This window comes from Lasiosphaeria miniovina (genome assembly GCF_030549165.1).
Source record: "Lasiosphaeria miniovina strain SMH2392-1A chromosome Unknown B0T26scaffold_3, whole genome shotgun sequence".
Taxonomy (NCBI): Eukaryota; Fungi; Ascomycota; class Sordariomycetes; order Sordariales; family Lasiosphaeriaceae; genus Lasiosphaeria; species Lasiosphaeria miniovina.
The window spans coordinates 5,138,305-5,156,661 of record NW_026848222.1 but is presented as its reverse complement, the minus strand read 5'-3'; the positions used below and the strand labels follow the sequence as shown (position 1 = coordinate 5,156,661).

The window sequence follows — 18,357 nt, the reverse complement described above, 5'->3', positions numbered from 1 at the left end:
AAATTCGGAGAATCTGCTTCAACAAAGTTCGTCCGCCGCTTCGCTCGTCCGCGGGCGTCTCGGCGGGTCGCGAGCTCTGCCGGTGACGGCCTGTCGCGAACTCGCGGCTGTAATTGGCATCAGAAAAGCAGGGCCTGGGAGGAGCTGCTTGCAGTTTCCTTTTCAGGTTCCTCTGGGAGGGCCATTACGAAGCTTGTGGGCAAATCACTTTAGTGCAATACGCAGCGTGCGGCCTTGCTCTCGGGCGGGCCGTACAATTCGATTCACGATTATCCTGTTGAGGACGAGGCTTCACCACTCTTTTTTCCCCTCAGGTAAGAAGTCCCTACGTCGTCGTGTGGGACAAGGATACTACTAACAGATGCTGCATGCCACCTTCTCGAGAAACCACACATTTGCGCTTCGAATGGTACTGGCGTGCGACTCAGCGGCCTGGAACCACGCCGCACCCACAGTCACGTTGCAATTTTCCGCTCAACATCGGTGCTCATTAGGAGCGGGAGTGTTAGGTTAGCTTTACCAGCGTTCTCGAAACTCAATAAATATTTTGCCAGCACTGCTCCGGCGTACCCGATCATGCTTGTTTCTGGATCTGCGCAAGATAGTTTTGTGACTGGCATGGCGATGGCGATGGCCGACTTCCACCATTTATGTCACAACTAGAATCCCGCCGCACAACGAGTGCGAACTTGAACGACACGACAACAAGCCCGACAAATACGATGACGTTTGACAATGAGCGAAGCAGACGCTGGCGGAACAGGCCGTGGGACATTCTGCTGATGTTCGACTTGGAGAGCAGCGGATGGTTCTCGTTGCTGCTAAATTAAGCGGTCGACGTCTGAATCGAAAACAATCACGGCATCCGCCTCACTTCCATGTCACCCGAGTTCAACATTTCTGCTTAGCCTCTGACGTCACTACCACCTTCCCTCTCGCTTCTTAGTCAGTAAAGCCGACATTCGTCTCTTCGGGGCTTTCACCACTTCGTCCGGCCGCCCATGGGAAGAAAAAGAACCTGATACCACATCTAGGACGACAATCCTACAAATGCCAGGCAAGAATCTACAGCGAGGAAGCAGGGGAGTATTTGCATCACCTTCAGGTCTCGTCCTTTCGTGTTTTATGGCGTCGGTCTGGAGACGGCGAAAAAATGATCTATCAAGGCCGAGGAGGACCTCGGCCGGCCTTCGAGGTCAATCCCGGTCCCTGTCCCTTATGGTCCTCGCCGAATTCCCGATCCATACATGTTCACGATTGTTCTAATGGGCCGTTGCAAAGTGTCTTGACAACGCGAGGGACAGGCATTCTCTCATCTGCGGTGGCAGTTGGTCGTCACAATCTTGGCAAAGTGTATCGCTGGCCGAAGAAACAGTGACAACACCTGGAAGGTCGACGACCACAAGAAGCTAAATTCTAATCATGCTAGGCTGTCGACATGGACCGACTATCCATCACTCAGGCCCCGTGGACTACACCAACAAGTGCCAAACTTGGGCTACAAGTTCCAGAACCGAGTCTGTCTTGCGTCCTCCGCCTTCTTGCGAGGCTCTTGATCACCGGACATCGGCTCGGGCAGATGGAGCATTTCCGGCCGCCATCTAAACCGGCACCGCTAGGATCTTTTGGAAGTTATCACCGATGGTGGTACCGTTCCTCTGCACTGCAGGGAAGGTGTATCCCTCTTTATACGCGAGGCGCTCTTCCTCTGTTTGTCCCAATCACACCATCAGCATTGCCCAGTGTGTAGTCAGAGAGGAAGTCAAGACAGAACCTACCGAACCAAGCCTTGACCCACGCTTTCGGCGCCCCGCCGGCCTTGTCATCCCACAAGGTTGTCAGAAAGAGCGCCGTCGTGCCGGGGCTTCCCCTCATCTGATTGACTGAGGCGTTGAAATTGGGGTTGGCAGCCATGGCATCCTTCACGCGTGCTGCGCGGGCCTTGGCTGCCACCTCGATGGTGATGTACTTGTCCTGCTCGGTGGGACCGGTCTTGTAGAGACCCAGCCGCTTTGCCGTGGTGGCCCAGATGACGGGGGAAAAGTGCAGGTCATCGCCGAAATAAAAATCGTTACGCGACAGGGAGCCGTCGAATTCGACCTTGTCGTGCGCTGCCAAGTCGGCTAGGTTGAAGGTCGACGCGTTCCCCGTCGTCGTCAGTTTGAAGTTGACGGCATCGTCGAAGGCGCTGTCAAACGTGGTGTGCTCATAGTTGTAAGCTGCTGATACGGCCGATCTGACCGCTTCCTTGTCGATGTTCTTCCCCGAGCGAGGGAGGAAGCCGTGACTGGCCAGGACGTTGAGGCCAGGGCAAGGGGAGCGACCTGCGAATATGCGACGAGGTCAGTTTGCTTTCCGAGGGCCGAAGGTTGTTCTTGTTGGTCTGTTGGCCTTGCTGGACCGGGCCTCAAGATTCCAAAACAAGAAACAAGGAGAGACTAACTATCCCCTGGTCTGACTGGGTGATATTCATGGCCTTTTGGCTCGGGATTGCCCCACGGCCCGGCAGCGGCGAGGCCAATGAGGCCTGCCTCGACGAACAAACAAAGTTTCATGGCCGGCGGGTTGTTGGTGGCGTTTACAGATCGTTTGAAGGATCGAGCTAAAGAATCCTAGCGCATCCGATCGGTACAAGCATCAATCTTGAGATATATATAAGAACTAGAGTCTCGAGGTATACGCATCAAGAAGGACGAAAACGGCGCGTATTCGGGTGCACGACGAAAAAGACTCAGCCCTAGAGCGTATCGCCCTCGACAGCGGAGTCTGAGAGGCCGTATTCGCCAACATGAGGGGGAATTTCAAATAGCAGCAACACCGTCGTGGCCAACTTTGATTTGATTTCACATCTAGCAAGTTTATGCAGTGACACTCGGGTATCTCCTTTCCTGAGCATATCTATCACCGGCTCTCCTCAAGGACGTCGTCCTCTTGCGCGTTCTGGCGGCCGCAGCATGTCTACGGTCCCGATCAGTCGACACTTGGCGACAATTCCAAATCAATATCCCAGCGCGATGCTACCGCTCATCAAATTCTCGAGATTGCATCCAGTTGCACGACCGCTCGCCAGCACGTCCCGGGTCCCGAGAGCGACGCTGCAGTTGTGGGTGACTAGAAACTTGAATTCGCAGCTGGAGGGGCCTTGGAAGGGCATCGGACGACAATTATACCCCATTATTGTCTCGAGACCAGGGACTCCAGGTTGACGACATATCGGAGAGTAAATAAAGTAGCGGCACGATCAAACTAGCGGGAGCTTGAAGCCGTTGCGATATGTAGGTGAGACTGTGTGTAAGATGCGCTTGCCAAGCCCCACAAGCACGCCAAGCATTGTGAGATCTTGACTTTAATTTTTGGGGTCGCCTTTGGTTTTCTTGGCCTAGACCCCTACTTTTGACAGGGGTTGCGCTGCGAGTCAGGGAATGTACGCCTGCCAACCAAGCTGACTCGAAGCTAGCCAGCCACGGCAGCTCCGCCCTGCTTCAAGGAACCGATGGCAGGAAAAGTGGTCCTGGGGCCCTGGGCTGAGTAAGTGACAAATGTCTCACCGAGCTTGCCTGTTGAGCAATTCAGGCAACTTCGTTGTGGCCCTCCTCATCCGGAATGGTGCTCTATATTTACTATGTGTGTAGAATCATGGAGCTCTTTGCCTGCCGAGGGCCGGCCAGCTGTTGACTGCTTTGGCGGGCCCCCCCCACCGCACACGAAAGCCGACCAAACAGCATCGACGCTCTGAAGAAGGAAATGATCCACTTGCCGGTGTTTTGCATGTCTTTCCCCCATTTCTGACCTCGTGTTCTCCGGTTTGTGTTTGTTCCATGCATTGGCGAATACGCACTCACATCAGAACTTTACCTGCGATGCCCCTTCCCCCCTTGCCGCCTGCCGCTTGCCGGGACGGGGCAAGAGCCCACGGTACCTACTTAAGTTAGATGGGAAGGCCACGGCCACTACCACGGCCACTCCCGCCTGGGTGGGGTTCTTGGCAGGTAGGCCTGACTGCTCTTGGGTGGGTGGGTCTGCTAGGCCATGCCTCTTTCAGCTTTCCCAGGGGGCTAGGGAGTCAGGGAATCAGCCATGTCGTGTGCCGCACGAGTCAGGTCGCCATCCGAACGCGACATTCCCTGCCTTTTCCTGGCCCACCCACTTAACTTAACCTCATTCTAGTACATTTCATTTTCCCTGCGCCCCGGGTCTATCCCCACATGCGTGTGACTATAACGGGGCTCCGAAGGGGAGGGGGGGATTTGATTTTCCAATAATTTTCCCGCTCGGAAATGTCGGGGGCACGGGGCTTTGATCGAGGAGGAGGATCATTGCTCCGCTGCTCTCGGGAACTTTTGTTCTCTCCGTCGGGGCACCATCCGTCCGTCTCGCCGCCCCTCCCTCCTCTCAATCTCCTCCACTCCAGCCCTAGCAAGCCACTCCTCCTCCCCATTCGGTGATACCGGACCTAGTGCCGGACGCATCAGGAAGCTCCCTAAGATACCTACGCTCCGCGATCGACTCGCTGCCCACACAGGACTCTCCCAGAAGTCCCAACTGTGGATGGCACGTGTGACGTCTTGGCGGTTTGGACCCTCACCCTCTCCAGGGATTCCGAGGTAGCACACACCACCCCCGTGCCTGTCCCCTTCCCTTCCCATCCCCTTCCTTTCCCATCCACTTCCCTTCCCATCCCCTTCCTTTCCCATCCACTTCCCTTCCCATCCCCTTCCCTTCCCATCCCCTTCCCTTCCCATCCCCTTCCCTTCCCATCCCCTTCCCTTCCCATTCCCTTCCTTCCCCAAACCCCACCCCTTGACTCTTGATTCTGAGTTACCAAGATTTACTCGACAGGGCCGCCACGAAGGGGGAGCCGGCTATCTGGGAGAGCGGGCGGCCAAGTTAGCCGCGTGTTCCAGTGTTTGTCATTCCTTACCTATCTTTTTTTTCTAGCCTCGGCTCCGTAGCACGCCCGCCTCCACACACAGCCACACGTCATTGGGTACACTAAAACATACCACGTACAAATCATCTTGCTACTAGCTATGATGAAGTAAGGAATTAGGCGCTCCAGTCATCTATGTAAATCACCGCCCGCAGTTCAATACTGAGCACGAGTAATGATGCCCTCCATGTTCAAAGAAGCACGATGGCGATGATTATGACGACAACGATGATAGTTTGCCTGGAAGATACAAAGCAGAGAATGAGATCGGCGGCGGCGGCAAATAGAATTAAACATCATGACAGACATGATTGTATGGGGTCTGAATCTAATAATTAAGACACCCTGGCGCCCGGGACCGAATCTGGCAGGCAGGATTCCTTTCACATATTATGTGCGTACATGAACTGTGTGCATAGGGAGATAGAAGCATTGTAGCCAATGGGCTGTGCTCTGGCCGGCCGTGCGTGCGTGTGTATGACGAGCCGTACGATTGGATTATATAATTACCTTGGGCAGTTCCCCCGCTCGTTTGATTTCTAATTAGCTAAAGGCGTCTCAGCTATTCGTACTTACTTCCGGTGCCCAGATAGGTAATTAGATAGGTATTAACTATCCGTACCACGTGCTCATACCCCATTCTGTCTGGTGTTATAGAATAGGCTCTCATGTGAGATGGCTTCAGCAAAGGACTGTGCTCATTCTTTGATTGCCACAGATTCTGGGGACTATTAAAAAGAATAAAGGGGTCAATTAGTTAAAAAGACAACATAGAAACAGCCAGCTATTAACCAGTTGATAGTTATTTATTCATCAGGCAGGAAACGTGACATCAAACTCCAAACCCCCGCGAGCCAACCCTGCTGCTGCTGTTGCGGCGGCTGGTAAGTACTATCATCATCATCATCGTCGTCATCACCGTCATCGGCGCCAGGAAAGACGCCGGCCTCAGCCTCGGCAGCATCCATAGCCGCAAGAGCCCAGGCAATGCGCTTGGAAATGTCATCATCGCCAACGCGGGCTACGGCCTCGGTAGCCAGGCCGCGCTTCCACTTCACCCACGCCCGGTGCTCGATCGAGGCCGTGGCGAGGATCGGGCTGGCGCAGTGCGCCAGCCACTCGGTGGCCACCCACAGCTTGGCGTCGTGGGCTGCCCTGTCGCGGTCGCCGCGGCCGCGGAACGTCCCCGTGACGTCGTCCCAGCAGTCGGGCTGCCACATGGTGGTGCCGCGCTCCAAGAGGTTCTGGAGGGGCTCCCGCGTTGCCGGGTTGGCGGCGTCGAGATCGATCTCGCCGTAGCCTTTGTTATGCGTGAACGATAATAGATATCCTAAGAATCCCAGTTATTAACTCGCGGCGCTCTCTGTATATGTCGCCAATCTTGTCCCTCAAGCCGGGGAGTTGGTTCCACCGGGCTGTTCCCTATTTTGGGCTGACGTAGTATTGCCGACTTCAGATCAAGAGCTTTCCCCATGTGATAGTGTACCCACTCACCAACTTCCATCTGTCGTGGATAAGCTCGGCCCGCTGCTTGAGGTTGCCCAGGGCCACCAGCACGGCGGTCTGCCACGGATGATCCGGCAGGATGTGGGTAGCAATGTCCAGCAAGAGGATGCCCCAGGCCTTCTCGGGAACTGAGAAGTGGAATGGTGCCTGGGTTTCGTCAACGGCCGCTTGGGAGGCCCGAGCGAATTCGTTGGCGAATGCCGCGCCTTTCTGCCCAGAGCCGGTCGGCTCTTCGCGTTGCAGGCAGGCGATGAGGTCGTCACGCATTTTCTTCTTCCACGGCTCCTCTGCGCCGGGAATTCGATTGCGGCCATTTTGCTGACTCTTGGCGGGAGAAATCGAGCCCGGTGTTGGAAGTCACGGCCGTGTCGTTACGTTCGTTGAAAGACGAGTTTTCGCGGCTAGCCATGGTCATTTTCCCGAAAATCGAGATCGCGCTGGATGCTCTGCATCAAGATCGACCTGAGCCTGTACAAAGACCAGCGCGTCAGGGAAATCAGTATGCTATTGGCACCTTCCTTTGTCAAATCTTCACGGCTTGGATTGCGGCGAGCTTGCGTGTCATGTCAAGCACCGCCACGTTCTAGATGGTAGACTCCCAGTGCTGCGTCACATCAGAGCCAAGATTTGAGTTCTGGATTTTCAGGTGATGGATAGATGTTGGATTGGCCGGTTCCGGCACAAAGACCAACGAAAATCGACTCCCTTAGCCGCTCACAGTGCCGAGGAATGCGAGACATGTGTAATTCCACGTGTATCCAACCTGACTAGTAGAGTTAGACGTGCCCACTCCCGTCGGGATGTGCAGGGGTCCGAGTATATCGAGTTGGCTGTTGGGAGTCATATGTCTCGTGAGACGGAAAAGCTTGCTTTCCGTTACCAACCCAACTAATTAGAACCAGTTCTAGTGTAGATCCGTCGTGATAGTGGGCGGCGGGAGATATAAACGGCCGGGTCAAGCTTGTCCCTTAGTCAGACCTGGCGCTCTGGCATGGAGTACTAGTAGTAGTGTTGTAGCTTATCCATCCTAGGCAGGCAGCTAGCAAGCTAGGGAATACCGGCGAATGGGACGGTAGGGCCGACGGCGAGCGCGAGGGAACGTTGGGGGGAAAGATGCCCAAATTAAGAAACGCTTTAGCCACCGCCATACATACACGAAAACCCAAGCCGATCTCTCTTTCCTCTCTGGCGGGATGGATTGGATCGTGCATGAGGTGGGTGGGTGGGTGGACGGGCAACCTACGGATGAGGGACATGGATGGTTCCATTCCCTCATCCGGGGGGAAAAGCCCTGGACTAGGCCCTGTCGAGACAGTATCTGCAAAGTGGACCTGGCACTGAAGTGGGCGAGCTAGCACGCTAGCACACTAGCGCTGGCCTTGCAGGGCGCTGGGCACGCGTGGAATCACCTCAGGTCGTGTGAGGACGAGCTACCTAGGTCCATGAGGTGTGTGCCAGCGGCTCCTAAGTCTGACGGGCGTATGTCTGCTCAAGCCTCAACCTTGGGGGCAAGTGCTGGCGGTGCATGGCGTTCTTCCTTCGCTCGAGAGGGAAGGAAAGGGGCGGCCGCGCCTCTCGACGCCGTCAGGCCGTTACAGTACGCCGTTGTCGACCCCGCTGTCTGCGGCGGTGGTGCCACTCACCACGCGACGCTGCGGAGCCGGGTCCGTATCCTTAGTAAAGGAGCCTGCGTGCCGTGTGTATAGGGGGGCGCGTGAAACAAGGTCGTCGAGACTGGATGAGTGGGCGGCGGCGCGTCTGAGACCCCAGCCCAACCTGAGGTATTGGACGGACCCAGAGGAGGGATCCGAAGCAGTACGCAGTGCTCGGTGCTGTACGTACCGATCGATGCATGTGCACATGGGTGGCATGGGATGGAATGGGATGGCATACAGAGAGTCTAATGGGGATTACCTCAGGCAAGGTACATACCGTACATGGATGCAAACCTTACTTCGTAGGAATGCGATCCGTGATCCGTTGCCATTTGCCAAAGCATTTGCAAAGCACAAAGCACCACGCAGGACCGATCCGTGGTTCCCGGCAGGCAAGGATGGGTGGACATGGCACCTGCCACTGGGACTGGGACAAACACTGGGGCCGGGCCTGGTGCCGCCGCCGCTCGTTGTCACTTTATCACTCTACTTCTGTGATCTGGGACCGGTGCACTAGGAGGGAAGCGACATTTCACGGCCTCTAGGGGCCCCTGCAGAGGACCGTCGGTGGCCGGTGCAGCAGCATGTGGAGGGGCCCCGATGGCCGAGTCATGCTGGAGAGGAAACAAGCGGACCAAGCGGAGATAATAACCCCCCCAGAGGAGATTACAAAGACAGTGGGGCTGAGGTTTGGATAACCCAACGCTATTTGCCGCAAATGGCGGTCTGTTAAAAAGTACCTACTCGACGCCAAGACGGCCATCCCAATCGATGCAGCCCAATGGCGCAGCACTCATGACGTAAGGCACTGTGTTTTTACCACGATTTTTGGAATCAGTCACGAAGCGACATTCAAGGGCACCAATTCCAAATTCAGAAGGCTGTGCTCTCGAAGAAAGGCCCTCCCCCCCCTCCCCACTCAAGCATTCATTCCCCATTTCCCCATGACCCCCTGCTGTGCAGCACGGCCAAGATGACTAACACGGACAAGGCGAAATAACTTGAAAACAGTCGCAGGCCCCGTACGGGATGCGTATTAAGATGGCCTCTTGGGAGATTCCGCTGGTGACCGAGCAATGCTGCGACAAGAGTGCGAGCGTGTCTGTTGCTGTCTTGTGATTCCTAAGCTCTTTACGCTCTTGGGTCAACCACTTTGACACTTTTACGCTTCACTGCACAACATGGACGAAACATCGGACTCGGCCCCCGCCAAAAGTGGGACTAACACACCCACTGCAAGTGCCACTGCGTCCGGAGTTGGGTCCGGACCTGGAGCACAGCTCGGAGCTGGGTCCGGGACCGACCACAAGACGCGAAGGCCGCACCGAAAGTCTCGCTATGGCTGCACACGGTGCAAGGAGCGCAGGATCAAGGTATGTGGTTTCTAGAAATAGCTAATTACCGATACATTCCATCAATTGGCCCTTTTCCATCTTCATTTCGTCCTGTCTGTCCTTTAGAGCTCCTACTCGGCGTCTAGATCCTAACCATCCATGGCTGGCAGTGCGACGAGCTCTCGCCACGGTGTTCGCGATGCATCAAGATGAACCTGACTTGCCAATACCCGAAAAAGCAACCCAGCTTCCTCACCCCGGACGACTACTGCTGGACCGAGCCGATAGATCCCCTCCTCCTCCAATACCAGGTCTTCCCGAGAGCGACAACAAGCTCGAGGGCATCAACAACAACCGCCCCGATACCAAAACGGACCGCCGATGCTGGAGCTGGAGCTTCGGCCGCCAGCCCCGAAGGTTCCAGTCACTCGTCCACCGTCCCCCTCAGCCCATCGTCGGTGCTGTCCATCCCTCCTCCGGCCCAGTCCCCCGTCCCGCCGCCGTCTAGATATGGCCGAAGACCCGAGTCACCCCTGCGGTCGCAGGTCGCCCAGACCCTCACCCCGGTCGAGTTTGAGCTGCTCAAGCACTACCTCGAGCATACGAGCAGGGACTTGACCGTCGACGAAGACGATCAGTACACGCTGCAGATCGGCATCCCGAACCTGGCCTGCGAGAGCAAGCCGCTGATGAGGTCGGTGCTGGCCCTGGCCGCCATATGCAAATGCCATGACACCACCAACCAGCCATCTGTGTCGCGCCAGGACCGCGCCCAGATCCTCGAGCTCCTGTTCTTCGCACACCGATACCACATGGAATCGATGCACGAAATTCAAACAGACCTCCGCGAGGCCAAGCACTACGACCACGTCCTTGCCAACGCGGCCATGATGGGCATGTACGGATCCGCCAGTCACGTCGTCCGCATCTGGCTCGCCAAGACGGCAACCATCGACGACCCGCCAGTCATGTCCGACTTCATGCCCAAATACCCCCAATGGATCAGCCTCTACCGAGCCGTCGATTTGGCCTACTTTGGCCTCCTCAACAACACGTCTGGCTCCGAGGACGCCGCCCAGTACAGCCCCGCCCACTCGCCCGTCGACCCCATGACCTGCGGCGGCTTCCAGCTGCAGTACGAATACCGCGTGTCGACGCGCGTCGAGCAGATCACAATCCCCACGAACCACGTCATGGGCCCCATCTTGGCCGCCACGGTCAGCTCAGCGCTGGCAAAGCTCACCGAAAAAGCCAGGGATGTGGCCATGGCCGAGATGAGCTGCGACGAGGTGCTGGCCGACCACGACGACCCGAGGAGGACGCGGACGGCGCAGATGAGCCCCCAGCTCCAGGCGTGCTTCGTCGCGCTGGGCCTGTTCAGCAACGCCGTCACCGACGCCTTTGCCGTCGGCGACTCGCGGCCGAGCACGCCGGGCCACGGCCAGCTCTCCTTCGAGGTCGACATCGACCCCGTCGGCCGCCTGTCCGAGGTGCAGCCGTGGCTGCGGCGGTACACGGCCAGCATCATCTCCATGATCCCGTCGCGGCTGCCGAGGCGCACGATCGTCGCCTTCATCCACAAGGTCCCCACGCGCTACATGAACCTGGTCGCCGACATGCTCAACCTCATCATCCAGACCGAGGCGCCCCCGGGTAACGGGCCCAGCGACACGCCGCCCTGGAGCTCGCCCTCCCCGTCCACCATGCCCGAGCCCAGCATCGCCCACCAGCTGGCCATCGACATCTTTGCCCACTGGCTCGTCCTCGTCATCCTGCTCGACAACGTCTGGTGGATCGGCTGCGTCGGCGCCTGGGAGCTCGGCCGCATCGTCTCCTTCCGCAGGCGCGCCCCCTGGCCCAACAGCCTGTGGAACAAGGAGCACGACTGGTGGCCCGAGAGTATGTTTGAGGTCAGCCGCCAGCTCGAGAAGCACAGGCGGAGCGAGAGCTGCTGAAGTGTGCCTTTGTTTTGTTTAGTGGAAATCAGCCATTTAGCGTGTTGTGTCTTTCGTTTGGCGTATCAACTTGGAAGTTGTGGGGGGAGGGATTGGGTTTGATTTGGATGGCTGCATGTGTTGTTTCTCTTTCTATCTCACTTTCATCTGTCTGGGGCCCGGCGAATCTGTACTACTTACCCGACCTTGTCCTTACCTTGCCTGAGTTACTTGCCATATACCAAAGTAATACTTACCTTACATGCTAGAGTTGTGTGTGTCATGGAATTAAATTATATATACGAGGGATTTTGTTTGATTTTTGGCTTGTGGGATATGTTGTGTGTGAGTTTTGATTTCTGGAGAGAGTTGTCGAGACCTACAAGGTTGTAATTGACTGCGTCAATTGTGATTGGTTGAATACTACCTAACCAACCTACCCGACTGACCGACTCGCGAGGCGTGCGTGGGCTTTGTGTTTGTGCTTATGGTTATGGTCATGGTTACGTCGGATTAATTAAGTTACCTACTCGCGGCAGTGCAGATTTTGGAACTTTGGAGGTATTTCATTCGTACTACCTTACCTTATTTACTGGCTGTTGTGGGATCGAAACTGAACTAGGCAGTAATTATTTGGTAATTAGGAAAATTCATAGATGTTACCAACTCAATCTAAATTGTTTGTTGTACGCGATCGAAGTTGACAGCGCATTGAATTGTCTGCTTAATAGGTCTAAAAGTACAGAAAAGAACGCTTCCTTATACTCGTGAAGAGAAGGTAAGGGAGGCGTTGTAATCAGCCCGAAAGAGGGCATTCCGAATGAAATGAAGACATTCCGAGTCAAGAATGAAGGAAATAACAAAGAATGAAGGAAGCTCAGAGGCATGTCAACCAGGGCCTGTCCAATTCCATGAAAAGTGGGTCAATTCCAGACGACATTGTGTCTACCGCACCTCAGACGCTTTAACATGATCGGATCACCCTCGATGCATTCGGGCAACAGACCCTAGCATGTCCAAATGGAACTGAGATGCTGCGAACACAAACACCCCCAGCCAACCGGGCATCCCGCGGCGAAGGATCAATCATGAGCCAACCCAAGCCGCTTGGAGGGTCTGAGCCTACTGAGATTAATAATAGTGAGTAGGTTGGAAGGAGGTAACGGGAAACACTGCCCAAGCCCTGAACTTTTCGTCTTCTTCATCCTGGTCAATAGGTCAATTATATTGACTTCCATGTTTATTTCCCGCTATCTGTCCTAATTAATTATAATCTATATAGAAACCGCGCACAGCGCAGATCAATACTCTGTTTGGTCCCCATTGGTCACGAGAAGGAAGTAACTCTCTTCTGCAATCAGCTGGCGTGCCGTGATGGGGTGCACGACAGGTTGGGAGAGCTTTTCCAGCAGCTCCACGGCCGCAGTATACGTTTTGATAGATTCCCCGGATACCTGGCCCACGTACCTTCTGGCCTCTAATAATTCGCCGAGGAGCGGGTTCCGCGCCTGTCCCGGAATTTGGCTCCAAATCGAGACAACCTCGGGGGACAAGTCGCGTCCCGCCACCGACTCCACGTTGCACCTCAGCTCGAGTCGAGCGTTTTCGCGGCGCTTTCCGTAGTACAGAATCCGTAGACTATCCCACACTTGAGGTTTTTCCAAGAAATTCTGGGCCTCGATGACGAAGGCGGCCGAGAAGACCTCGACCCCGAGCAATCAGGTGGATTAGGCCAAGGTCCGGCCGAGGGCCTACAAGTGTTTCCCGTCTTCCGTCCTCCACCTGTGACTGGGGCGGTCAGGGCTCAGCGAGTTGGAAAAGCTCTGAAACAGCGTCATGTGCTTGAGCTTCCGATTGCGTGGAAGGGACTGAATCGCCTTGATGTAGCTTGCCTCAATGGCCCGCTGCAGCACAGGCGTGACACCGTGCCACGTTTCATGAACAACGGCTTCGAGATTGGGAAATGCTGTGATGAGCCGGTTGAGCGTCCTAGGTGAGATGGCTCGGTAAGTCTGCCTTCGGATGATCAGAGTCATGATTAGCTGCACCTCAGAAAGCATAGAGCGTGTCGTCTGCGGCAGCCATGAACTGCCCGTGACTCGTTTTCGCGCCTCCAGGCCAACTTGACCTCCCTCCGGGTTACCTAGGATGTGATTCTTCGCAAACATGAACAGTACTACTGTGGGTGGTCTCGCCTGGCCGCGCCTGCTCTGCTTCTCCCTCTCAGGGCTGTGCTGTTCCTGAGGCTCAATCGATAGCTTTCCTTCCAGAATGCAGGCTCCAGCCGCAGAGTCGCGCAAAAACCTCGCCCAACGAGGAATCATCATCGTGACCGACGGCGCTCGTTGAAACAGCCTCGTTCTTGCAGTGTGCCTAATTCGCCTTCCAGTCCAGGCAGCACCAGGCCCAAGAAAGGCCTCCCCCCAAAAGAAGAAACAAGAGAGAAAAAAAGGATTAAACCCCTGAACAAAAGGGGTCAGCCTTTAGAGAATATGTGCAAACCACGCCCCTAAATCCCCTCCTAGTTCACTTTACTACCATCACCACCTATAGAACGAAAATGCACCAACAGCACGACAATGGCAGGTAATCCGCAAATAAATTAATAGGTAGGTGCGCAACAGGTAGTTAGGGGGGTATTAATTACAAGATGGAGAGAGTCGCGGTAGATGTTCAAAGCCAAACAGAAAACTCCTTATCCAATGCGGTGCGATGCGATGCGCTCCCTCGTCAAATGGAAACCCAACCTCCCTCTCGTCCACCCCCATCCATCCATCCGACGACTGACTGACCCCAGGCAATCGTCTGTCTGTTTAACCTTTTCATGCGAATCCTTTGAGCAGAATCTGCCGACAAACTCGTACACGTACTTCTTTTATCTCATTTCTTATTTACGTGGAATAGGTTGACAGGGGCTTATGGTGTCTGGGTGCTCTTTCTCTTATCTCACTGGCGAGCTTCGGTACTATCCTGGTTGTCCGCCGCCTGCTCGCCGTCCGCGCCGCCATCTCCCAATAGCGGGGCGGCGTCTCTCCTAGGCCGCTTGACGCCAAACAGCCCGCCGAGGGTATGGCTTAAACTCCTGGCGCGCCCGCGGAACCCCCGTTTGGCCGCCTCCTCGCCGTCGGTCCAGCCGCCGTCCCCGTAAGAATCGGAGCGATTGGAAGCCCGGCGCTCGACGGCGCTGGTGCCCTCCAGGTCCTCATAATCGTAGTACTCGTCTTCGATCTCGTCCTGCGGCACGAACAGGCTGTTCCGTAGGCCCGGCCTGCTTCGCCGTGACCGGACTTTGCGCATCGTGGGGCTGCCGCCATCGTGCCCGAGGAGCTTATCGGCCACGACGGCGCTAAGTGTGGACGAGAACGGCGACGGTGAAATCATGGTACCACCGTAGTGATGTGAGTGCGGACGTAGGGACGGGTGCGCCAAGGGGCCCCGTGGTGTTACTGGGCGCTCTGATTGCGGGGTGGGACTGGTTCCACCGCCGCCTGTGGTAATAATGGCTGGTATTTGTAGCTGGTTCTGTGATGGTATACCTAGACTAGGCTGGTGTGCGAGCTCGCCGTCCGAAACAGGGGCAGTCAACACGGTTGTAACAGTGTCTGATGATGTTGCATGCAATCCGAGCTCGGGATGCTGCTGGTGCTGCCCTGGCGCAGCAGGCGGGTTGCATTTCCACGCGTTCTCGAGGAATGGGGCGGTTTCGCCATTCTCTCCGCCAAGCGGTTGTTTTGGAGTCGAGGTGCTTGAAAGGGGTGTCCTCAGCGTTGGGAAGCCCGAGCCCGACAGTGCCGGCAGATGCTTGTTTATAGCTGCCGCCTCCTTAAAGCTTACGCGTGACGCCCTGGACGACCGCCGAGACGTCTCGGACTCGCTATCTCGGCGAGACGAGTGGCGGGGTGCCTGGTGGGACGTTAGGCCCTGTTCGGCAAGACCAATAGTCTCTTCGATGCCTTCCTCGTCGGAGAGAGAGTCCTCTTCCTCATCGGGGCGGGGCCGGCCGCTGGTGATGAGAAAGACGCCGAAGAACGTGAGCAGACAGCCGCCGATAAACTTGACGGCCTGTTTGCGCGTTGTGCGCTCAAAGTCGCGGTAGAGCACAGCGCTGCCAATGATTACAAAGAGGGTAAAAAACACAAACTGAATGGGTATGACTTGAGTGGAATCGAAGCGCTGGAGCGCCTTGTTAATGTACTGGATCTGCATCCCAGCCGTAGCTATCAAAATGAGCAGGAGCACATAGGTCACGGGTGTCGCAAATGCGCCGAGAAGCATCGACGACAGCATCGAGGAGACGCCCTTGGTCGCAAGCGCCGTGTAGCTGCCTTTTCCAGTCAAGCCATGTTAGCACGGGAGCTGCAAGCGGTGGCTGAGGCACGGATGGACTCGGTGCTACATACCAAGGAGGCCGACGAGACCCAGGTCGATTAGGATGGTGCGGTTCCCGTACCTCGGGCTTAGCCACATTAAGAATACAATCATGGCAATGCTCACGCTCATGTAGACCTCGAACTCGAGCGTCGTGATGGCTTCCCACACCTCGTGGGGGCCTAGCTTTGTTTCCTGCTGGTTCGCGCTTAGGACGACGGTGACAGCGCCCATGACGGCGACGATGACGCCCCAAAAGTCTCGCGCACGGAACGCCTCCTTGAAGAAGAGCGGGGCGATGATGCAATTGGAGACTAGGGCGACGACTCCGAGCGGGCTGACGATGGAGGCCGGGGCGAAGCCGTAGGCCAGGAAGTTGCCCATCTCGCCGACTCCGATCAAGACCTGGCCGAGCCACCAATACGGCGACTTGAGGTACGTAGACGTGACCTCGGTCTTGCCATCGCCTTCCTCCTCGTCTGCCAAGTATCCGGCCCAGTGCGGATCGGCCGATTGAGGGGACGGGGTAAGGGGGTCTGTCTCGGAGGCATCGAACGAGTCGCCACGGTATTCGTCATGACAACTGTTACGATAATTGCGCTCGTTGTTGTCATCGCCTTCGTCGTCGCGCGGGTCGCGGGGACGGGGAGTTTTCGCAGCTAACAAACTGCTATTCGTCCTCGCAGCGCCGTAGCCAGAGGCAGCCGCAGCGGCGGTGGCCTGCGACTTTGCATTTTTCAGGGCCTGCCTGGCGCGCTCGCGGACCTGGGCGCGCTGGCGATGCAGGCGGATGTGGGCGTAGCGCTGGACATTAAGGGCGAGGGCAATCAGGACGTTGCCGCAGATGGCCGTGATGATGCCAATCAGGGACGACCAGTTCTGGAGTTCTTTGTCGCCGTGGCCACCATGGGAGGGTGTAAGTGCGATGGGTAGCCAGTCGGCCAAGTCGCGCATCAAGTGGTCGGAGGGCTGGAATGCTGATCCAGCCCCGGGAAAATGCATGTTGCCTCAACCCCCGTCTGTCTCGGTCGATAGCCGTCTCGCCCGTCGGGATGGCGGGTCATGGGCGGAGCAGCTGCACCTTTTGTAGCTGGGCAGGCGCGCTCAAGGGGGAGTTGTCGTCGTCGTCGTCGTCGTCGTCGTCGTCGTCTTCGGGGCTGTCGGGGATGTGCGACTTTGCTTTTGGGAATCAAAAGTTGGCAAATAAGGTTGGTGGTGGGCTGATGACGCCGGATGGAATGGCAGTGCCCGACGAGACCTTTTGGCTTTACAAAAGTGGAACGCTGGGCGAGGCGAGGCGAGGCGAGGCAAGGCAAAGCGCCGGCTCGGGACGGCGTGGTAGTTAGGTACCTATTTTATTCAAGGCCGCCATTCCTGGGCAGGTGTTTCGATGCCAAATGTTGGTTTCGTGCAATAGGTAAGGTGGCGGCGCCGGCCGGTGGTACAGTATGGACGGTACGGTGGCCGTGGGATTGGGATTGGGAACATCAGCGACGACTGTCATTGGCAGGGTTTGGCTGGCTGGCTTTAGTCACGACCCAAGGCCGCCGTCTTTTTCGGCGCGCGTCATGTCGGATATCTCCAAGGCCCATGCAGCAATCATCCACTATCCAAAATCCACAATCCAGACTAGTACCGGCCCATCCACCCGCTTGGCGGCCAAGCCTGCCCGGCCAGGAGCATTGGTCAATTCGGATTCCACTTCCACAGTCGCACTCGCAGAGAGTCCCGTCGAGTGTGACAAGAACGGGGAGAAAGGAAGGCCTTGAGGTAGGCTGCCTTGTTGGTTTGTTCTTTGAGAATTCGAATCAACGAAACTAATCCAAAGACATTCTAGAAGTTCCGGTTAATCCTTCTACCTAGTACAAAATTACCGCACATGACAGGACCGGGGTAGGTTACAGTACTTCGTACAGAGGGCGGCGGGTTGAGCGTAGGGAGTAGGCACAGCTTTTAGTCTTATTTTCAAGTCTTTCTTCCGTTTTGGCGGCCCTGCAGCATAGGTGGAAGAAAAAGTTAGGTTGTAGGAGAGAAAATTGGCCTCTGAGGATGCCCCGCGCAAGGCCAATATGTGTAGTTGAGGTTTAGATATTTTGTAAAATACCAAGTTATATGGTGGCTGAATATGTATGTCTACCCGAACATAACGCTCTTAGACCTTTTTCTTGGCCTTTGCCTGCGGGCGCCCTTAGTCATCACAAAAAGCGGGCCATTGCAATTAAGCTACCTCGTGGCCAACAAAAAAAAAGGACACCAAAAGCAGGATTTTGGTGACAGCCCCACCCACATCTTACATCACCATCAATCGCCCATTTTCCAAATGCTTCCAACGACAATAATTCCACCAAAACACAGCCCCAAACAGCCCAAATGAGTCGCCAGTTGCATTATTCAACGCCTAAGAAGGCGCGTATTCGTGGGACATGCGCTTTTCTCGATACACATCGCATATTGTACCACCACAACGATGTATTTCGCTTCCACGGCGCCAGCCGACGATCTGGCTGGCGGGCGCTTGCCGAACCCCCTGACGATGACTGGTCCTTCTACTCAACGTACGCTGAAACCCGCGGTCGGTAAAAGAAACTATCGCCAGAAGCCTTGGCTCAAATTGAGCGCTTTATCGAGAG

General features: G+C 55.9%; 4 protein-coding genes across 4 annotated transcripts; 1 reads left to right on the top strand and 3 right to left on the bottom strand.

Moving 5' to 3' along the window:
• Positions 1 to 1,601: 1,601 nt before the first annotated feature.
• Positions 1,602 to 2,555, bottom strand: B0T26DRAFT_643843 (Chloroperoxidase; the record flags this gene model as incomplete). Its single annotated transcript, XM_060437577.1, has 3 exons — positions 1,602 to 1,708; positions 1,779 to 2,324; positions 2,444 to 2,555. 3 exons carry the CDS (start codon positions 2,553 to 2,555, stop codon positions 1,602 to 1,604), a joined length of 765 nt encoding a protein of 254 aa, XP_060299050.1.
• A 3,181-nt stretch (positions 2,556 to 5,736) lies between these two features.
• B0T26DRAFT_674738 (uncharacterized protein) lies at positions 5,737 to 6,703 on the bottom strand (the record flags this gene model as incomplete). The annotated part of the gene is made up of 2 exons (XM_060439746.1): positions 5,737 to 6,260; positions 6,421 to 6,703. 2 exons carry the CDS (start codon positions 6,701 to 6,703, stop codon positions 5,737 to 5,739), a joined length of 807 nt encoding a protein of 268 aa, XP_060299049.1.
• Positions 6,704 to 9,272: 2,569 nt separating this feature from the next.
• B0T26DRAFT_750435 (uncharacterized protein) lies at positions 9,273 to 11,380 on the top strand (the record flags this gene model as incomplete). Its single annotated transcript, XM_060445220.1, has 2 exons — positions 9,273 to 9,464; positions 9,572 to 11,380. 2 exons carry the CDS (start codon positions 9,273 to 9,275, stop codon positions 11,378 to 11,380), a joined length of 2,001 nt encoding a protein of 666 aa, XP_060299048.1.
• Positions 11,381 to 14,305: 2,925 nt separating this feature from the next.
• B0T26DRAFT_643758 (magnesium transporter NIPA-domain-containing protein) lies at positions 14,306 to 16,681 on the bottom strand (the record flags this gene model as incomplete). The annotated part of the gene is made up of 4 exons (XM_060437566.1): positions 14,306 to 14,805; positions 14,842 to 15,680; positions 15,756 to 16,310; positions 16,392 to 16,681. The coding sequence occupies 4 exons, from the start codon at positions 16,679 to 16,681 to the stop codon at positions 14,306 to 14,308; spliced, it is 2,184 nt and encodes a 727-aa protein (XP_060299047.1).
• Between the last annotated feature and the right edge of the window lie 1,676 nt (positions 16,682 to 18,357).